The sequence below is a fragment of the Hordeum vulgare genome, chromosome 2H (assembly GCF_904849725.1).
Source record: "Hordeum vulgare subsp. vulgare chromosome 2H, MorexV3_pseudomolecules_assembly, whole genome shotgun sequence".
In the NCBI taxonomy this organism is placed as follows: domain Eukaryota; kingdom Viridiplantae; phylum Streptophyta; class Magnoliopsida; order Poales; family Poaceae; genus Hordeum; species Hordeum vulgare.
Genome location: NC_058519.1, coordinates 487,609,267 through 487,616,346, shown reverse-complemented (window position 1 = coordinate 487,616,346; position 7,080 = coordinate 487,609,267). Strand labels below are relative to the sequence as shown.

Genomic DNA, 7,080 nt, shown 5'->3' with positions numbered 1-7,080 from the left:
TGTGCTTGTGATCGGTCCCGCACGTAAACTTGTAGTGGAACGATGATGTGGCTGATCCGCTGATGTGGATAGACGACATGTCAAAATAACATATGAGGCATGAACTATTTAAGTATTATAGATGGGTAAACATTGTTCATTTGGAATTGGCTAAAAACTGACCTCAGGAAGGAGGGTGTTATTTCACGTAAAAAAATTCAAAATATTCTGTAGTTCGTCTTTCCAATTGGAAGGCGGACACACTATGTCCGGGGGTCACCGCTATTCCACCAAGGAAGCGTAAATCACTTTGTCTCGCATGGTCCGTGCTGTCGCGTCGCGGATCTCCTGCACAGTTGAGGAGAACGCGAAATTGCCTGTCTAGGGTTTGCTCCGCGTCGAATCCACAGTTCGCCACCGACGCCGGAATGCAGCGATACGGGCTGCAGCTCCGCAAGAAGCCGGCGGCCTCCTCGTCCTCGCGACCGCTACCGCCGGCGCGCCCACTGGCGGCCTTCGCCGACGACAGCGATGACGACGTGGAGGCCGACATCCTCCGCCAGTCGTCGAAGAAACGCGCCCTCGAGAAGGTAACCACCACCCACCTGGATCCCCCGCCCTCCAGAGGCGAGCAGGCAATGAATTTAGGATTTGGAACCCTAAGCCCCAAACGCTCGGTTGCACGACCCCCCCTCCTCGCCTTACCGCGCACGCTGCCCCCGCCGGCCGCCGCTGCCGCGCCGTCCTCTCCCTCTGCTATGCTGCCGTGTCGTGCAGCCGAGCCGGCCGCTCCTGCCTCTGCTGGCTGCTGCGCCCCACGCCAGTTTCTGACTATACTGTCGAGGAACCGAGCCAAGCCTGCTGGTCGAGGTCGCTGCTCCCTGATTCACCGTTTGCGCTGCTAGTGGACTGCGCAGGGGTTAAGCACATTTGTGATTTGCCACGCTGTTCCGCATCACTTTTCCTTTTGTATGTCTTGAATTAAACAATTACTCGTGTATCTTGTTATGGACGTCGTCAAACAATAGAAGTAGATTTCCTGCGAAAAATAAAATAAAATAATAGAAGTAGATGATGAAGAGATTTTATCCATCAGTGCTAGTAGCCAACCAATTAACTACAGAAACAAAAACCTTGTGCTCAACTCAGTCTGAATAATATTGTTGATGGCATCGGCTTTAAGAGCTTATTGATTTGGTAGTACTATCTTTTGTATTCTTCTACTATTATTTGTATTTCTGGTGATATTTTATCTGTTCTGTTGGACAGTTAAACTTTGATTCAATTTCTACCATAGCTTTGCAATTGAGCTCTAGTTTTTTATGCCGACATGGGGTACTTTAGGGGTTAGTTATAACTTATAAGCGCTTAACTTTTGTCTGTGATTTGCTCCAATCCTGGTTCAGCCGCTAGCTGTCATGCTGTGCATTATCCTTTCTTTGTTGTCAGGCCATTAGATGGCTGATTTATTATTTGCACGTGGTGTGATCGCGCAGGTGGAGGAACTGCAGAAGAAAGCGATCGAGGAGGATCCCTCGGTGTTTGCCTATGACGAGGTGTACGATGATATGAAGGAGAAGGCCGCTCGCCCCAAGATACAGGCCAAGGTCGTTCGCGAGGTAAATTATCCGTTCTGCACCAATGCAATTTTTCGGGGCACCTCGACTGGCTCATTTATGCTTAGTTGGGTACACTGGAGATTATATAACATGGCGAAATGCAATGTTGTTGCTGGTTAGTTGTGTGCCCTGTTTCTTAGTGTTTGATCTGTGGCACTCAAATTTAATTTTTTTCAGGAGCAATTTCCAGATATTTGTTTGTCTATTCGATGAAAAGAAACATCAGCCGGAGATAGTTATTTATGAAATGGCGTGTATCTTGCCGATTGGTTCCTGCTAGTTTTGCCAGATAAATGTTTGGAACATGCATTTTTTGTACGCATTCGGTAGAGTTTGCCTGCCTTGTCATTTTTGAGTCATAATTGAAGGCCAAACCTGTAGCTTAGGACTAACTGAAACTCTGAAGTTGTCCTTCATGGTTGGTTTGTATAATGCCTTTGGCTATGGTTCTTCGTTGGTGTGTGAGATTGTTGGTTTTGTTTTTAATATTTAAGAGACACTAGCACAAATGCCCGTGCGTTGCAACGGGAGAAAAATAAAAAATAAAAAAATGTAGTCCATTGGTAAAAACGCGCGTGGATACTGTCAAAAAAAGGCACGTACGTAAGGTCTTAGATTATAAAATATGTACAAAGAAAGAACCTAGTGCAAGTATATCATGTCCAAAGATTATAACATTCCCAAATATTGATGCTTAAGTTAACATGTTACAATACAAATAGTCGGTACGAAATAAAGACAAATATTGATTAGCATTGTATCCTAAATAGTATTTTTTTAAATATTTAATATGTAAAATAACAACATATTCAAACTCTACACATTTTTCTAATCAAGTTTCATATATAACATGTTTAAATTGGATTTACGGTTTAAAAGATATTGTTATTTGAAAATACATATTTATTCTGAATGGACTTCGAGGTTATTAACGCATATGTGAGGGGTGTATGTAAAAAATTTAAAAAACGATTCGTTCTGAATATAATTTGGACTGCGGGTTATTTAGCACGAAAGTAAGGGGGTTTTGTGTAAAATGTGAAAAAACGGTTCAGCCTCACTTAAAAACGTACCGCGGGTTAATTAGATGAAACTACAGGGGTGTTTTTGCAAAAATGCCACGACGGACGCCAGAAGCAGTGCGTGCTTTATTATTAGGGGAGATCTATGCATAGAGAAGCACCAAGTGTAGAAGGTGTGGGGGGTCGTGCAAAAGCTACAAATTCACTACTAACGTGAATCACATAATGCAGCTAAAAGGGATATATATATATATATCGGGATGTAACTTTTTGTTTCATGGTGCCATGCTTTTGCAGTCAAAGTACATTGAAGCACTTAAGGAGAAAGCAGAACAACGTAAACGAGAACAGGACATAGTGTATGAGAGGAAGCTTCATAAAGAGAGGAGCAAGGAAGACCACCTGTTTGCTGACAAAGACAAGTTTGTAACATCTGCCTACAGGAAGAAACTTGAAGAGGAGAAAAAATGGCTAGAGGAAGAAAGACGGCGGCAGCTTCAAGAAGAAAGGGATGATGTAAGTTTTGCTCACTTGTTTATCATTATATACATTTGTTCGTAATTTCTTATACACACTACTTATCTTCATGCTTCATTTGTATGTTTTTTAAGTTGCACATTTTGTGTTACTTGTATATGACATGGTACGGCATATCATTCTTAGTTCTGTCAGAAGTATGACCATTAGGCCTGGGCATTCGGTTTAACCGATTAGATCGGTCCGGTTCTTTGTTTTTTTTAAAAATTTCGGTCCTTTAAAACTAGCTACCATTCGGTTCCCAGAGACTTAGGTAACCGATTTTTTAAAGAGCCAAAAGTTTGGTTCGGTTGTCGGGTTAACCGAACGCAACCCAAGTTTGGGTCAAGAACCAAGTAACAATTATTTAATACTATGCATGCAGGTCTCTGCACATGCGACAGTGCGAGTTTGAAAGCTGGCTACATGCTAGCTTTATTGGTTTGCCCACGCGTCATTTCTTTGTAGCGAGTCGATGTGGTACTAAATGTGAACATATCAATGCCTTGTGCAGCACAACTAGTATTTTATGGGCTAATTGATAGAATTATTTTGGGCCATACTAAACGTCTGGGCAAATAGATAAAAAAGAGAAGTGAAAAGGGCCCGACTGGACCAACGGGAACTTGGAAGAGTTGGTCGTGCTTTGTAACTTCGGGTTTTCAGGTTAATTATGTGCAGGAACCGAATTTACCAAACTAATTTTGGTTCTGTAGTTTTGATGACCGAATTAGGAACCAATTTTTTTGGGTTCGGTCCATTCGGCTTTGGTCCCGGTTTTTTCGGTTCGATACATCGGTTCTCGGTTAATATGCCCACCCCTACCATGTAGGTACTAGGGTTGGCTGTATATTCAAAGTACGCATGCAAAATAGTTGGATGGTTGTGAGTGATGATGATCAAATTCGTAATCTGAATTGTGCCGTTTTGTCTGATCACACAAGTGTGCTATGCGGCTGTGCCATTTGTTTAGCCAGAAGAGTTGGACAACAAGGGGCGTCGGTACAAGGGTACCTTTGAATTCTGAGTTCTACCAATTTATAAATTCATTTCTCCATTTCTCCTTGCATTATCCCCCCCCCTCCCCCCTCATTTTGAAGGCTTGTCCTCACTTTCTACCTTTTTTCCTGATCATGCAAAGATGTGATATGGGTTGTGCTTACAAAAGCATCCTCCGAGTAATCTGTATTAACTTGGCTCACAACATTATAAGGCAATAAAAGCTTGTTTGTTGCCAAGTTTATCTGCCTTGCAAAGGAAACATATATCTAATGTTTAGCAGTTATCTTGTCTTTTGGCTAACTGATTTGAATTTTGTTATCTGTTTTTATGTAGGTAACTAAAAAGAAAGACTTGAGTGATTTTTACTTTGGGCTTGCTAAGAATGTTGCTTTCGGTGCACGGACACATGACAGTACAGAAATTGCAGAACCTGAAAAGTTGGAAAATAAAGTAGAAGATGTTCAACCTAGCAAGTCTGATGCCGAAGGATCCGGTCGTTCTCCTAAGCGCAGGAGGGAATCCAGTGTAGGATCAGAGAAGGCTCATGAAAGTAGAAGTGTGGTAGAACCTGCAACTACTGCATCAAAAGATTCAACAGCTGCTAGATCTATTGAGAAAGAGGCAGATGTTTCCACATCTGCTTCACAAGCTCTCCAGAATGCTCAACCAGCGCCAATCACTGACGAGCACTATAAGAGGAGTAATGATGCACTTGCTGCTGCTAGAGAACGAGCACTGGCTCGTAAGAGAGCGAAGGAGCAGCAAATATGAAGTGAGATGCAGATATAATCGTAACATGCCAAAGCTCAGGGCTGTGTAATACACTTGACCTTTGTTTTCACCCTGCAGCATTTTCAGTTGATGATGCACGTATCTCTCTCGCATAAATATAGTCCTCTGGTTGCTGTGTGATGATTGAGCTTCTATGGTCAAAATATCTGTATATCGACATTCAGCTTCTATGACCATTCTGCTATGTATAATCAGGAGATGGAGGTTAATGGAGCCCATTGTATTTACTGAATATTTGTGCTCCCAAAAAAGAGAAATACCTTGCCACAGTCAGGCTGATGGCAACCTGTACCCCTTGGTGTGTTCCATTGTAATCTGTAGCTAGTGGAGGTTATAACATCATTTATGTAATGACGACTCGAGCTAGTAGTTACTGTATTTACTGGTGGGTGTTGAATCAGAGACTTTGAAACTATGCATGCCTTTCTCAAATAAAAAAAGATGTATGCAGATTTTTGATTTTCCAAGTTTTCATGATCCTTAGTCCATGCCCAGATCTTGTCAGTTGTCTGTCAGCAAACTCTGTCTGCTAACCAGGTGAGCGAAATGAATTTTTGGTGTATCAGTATAATTTTTGCAAGGTGTTCGTGAAAATTAAATCAAAGTTCCAACTACTCTTTTGGATGAATACATACAATCATATTACTCATATCAATCCTAGTCAAAATAAGATTAGCGATAGCTTAGCTAAGTTTGCTCGTTTAAAAGACAGAACTATGACTTGGATAGGTTTGGGGCCTTTGGCTATGACAGATCTCCCCCAAGATGATTACACTCGCACATGAGGCACCACGAAGAATTTTACATCGAGGTTCACAGATCAACCAGACTACGCTAAGAGCGCGTCGGGCCACGTATCAACATGGGACTGATAGTTATCTCGCAGCCGGCCACGCCACAACAGTGCATCCTCACGGCAACAACTGAGCGCTCGAGCAAGGGAGGGACGCTGCCCGTGAAACACGACATCGTTTCGGTGTTTCCATAATTGCCAACAACAGAGCATGGCGAACTCGTCCGCAAATTGTATCACGGAGCCAGCAGATTCCGCCAGAGATCCCAGACCGTCAACGAACATGGTAGCGACGGAGATGCCCATCCTCCTCGAGAAAGCTTCAGCAAAAGGGCAAGAGAAGATCAGGTGATCCGCGCACTCCAACGTCTCCGAGCAGATGGGGCACCCAACGGCGTCCGCAGCCACAATGTTTTTCCTCAGCGGCACGTCTCGCGTGTGGATGCGGCGTTGCACCAGGAGCCAACAGAAGAACTTCACCCACCACGGTGCCCGGGCTCCCCACACGAGCGCCGCGTAGGGAGCGCCCACGCCTCCGAACCGGAGCATTTTGTAGGCCGAGCTAGCAGAGAGCCGACCCCGGGTCGCGGCGACATGGACCAGCGTCCGCTCGTCACCTCCCACCCCTAACAGGGGCCATCGCCAGGATCTCCAAGACAACAGCCAACTCGCGCTCCCCCACGCATGTGAGGCGCGTGACGAGGAAACAACGTAGATCCTCGGCCCGCACCTGCCACACCGTCACCTCGGGGGCCGTGGAGTGCGAGAAGAGAGCCGGAAAGACCGCCGCGAGAGCCCCACATGGCAGCCAGCGGTTGGCCCAAAACGAGACAGTGCGCCTGTCCCTCACCTCAACAAAGGTGAGAGCGCGGTACAGCGGGAGCAGTCGAGCCAAGACCCCCTGCTCTCCCAGCGCATGTTCACCGCGCGCCAGAAGAGAGTGACCATCCGCGAGAGCCTAGACCCACGCTGCCCACCTTGACCGTGGGGGGGGGGAGAGTGTAGACGGTGGATCATTTTCGATAGAAGGCTTTCATTCTCGACCGATAGGTTTCAGACTCCCAGTCCACCTTCAGCCTTAGCACGACACACACGATCCCAAGCCACCACACATTGCGCACCCGAAGCCCTTTCCGCCACATTCCGCAAGAAAGCGCGCATCAGGGCGTCCAACTCCCTAAGCAGAGCTGAAAGCACAGTTGCTTCCTAGGGTGGTTTTGATAATTGATCACAACATATGCATCATTGGACTAATATGTGTTCCAAGTATATTTCAAAAAAGTTCAAAAGATGCTATGGCTAAAGGCTTATGTGGAGATGCCCCTTGATGAAAGAAAGGAATAATATCAGCTCAAAC

The 7,080-nt window shown here is 45.1% G+C and overlaps 1 protein-coding gene across 1 annotated transcript; it reads left to right on the top strand.

Annotated features, from left to right (window-relative positions):
* Positions 1 to 240: 240 nt before the first annotated feature.
* LOC123426788 (nuclear speckle splicing regulatory protein 1-like) lies at positions 241 to 5,389 on the top strand. Its single transcript, XM_045110673.1, has 4 exons — positions 241 to 569; positions 1,476 to 1,598; positions 2,918 to 3,136; positions 4,472 to 5,389. Exons 1-4 carry the CDS (start codon positions 408 to 410, stop codon positions 4,907 to 4,909), a joined length of 942 nt encoding a protein of 313 aa, XP_044966608.1. The 5' UTR covers positions 241 to 407; the 3' UTR covers positions 4,910 to 5,389.
* Positions 5,390 to 7,080: the final 1,691 nt, after the last annotated feature.

Excerpts from the sequence above, each read along its gene's own strand:
- LOC123426788 (XM_045110673.1), top strand. The coding sequence starts at position 408 with ATGCAGCGATACGGGCTGCAGCTCCGCAAGAAGCCGGCGGCCTCCTCG. Across the intron at positions 570-1,475 it reads AGAAACGCGCCCTCGAGAAG|GTGGAGGAACTGCAGAAGAA; the intron begins GTAACCACCACC and ends GTGATCGCGCAG. Across the intron at positions 3,137-4,471 it reads TTCAAGAAGAAAGGGATGAT|GTAACTAAAAAGAAAGACTT; the intron begins GTAAGTTTTGCT and ends GTTTTTATGTAG.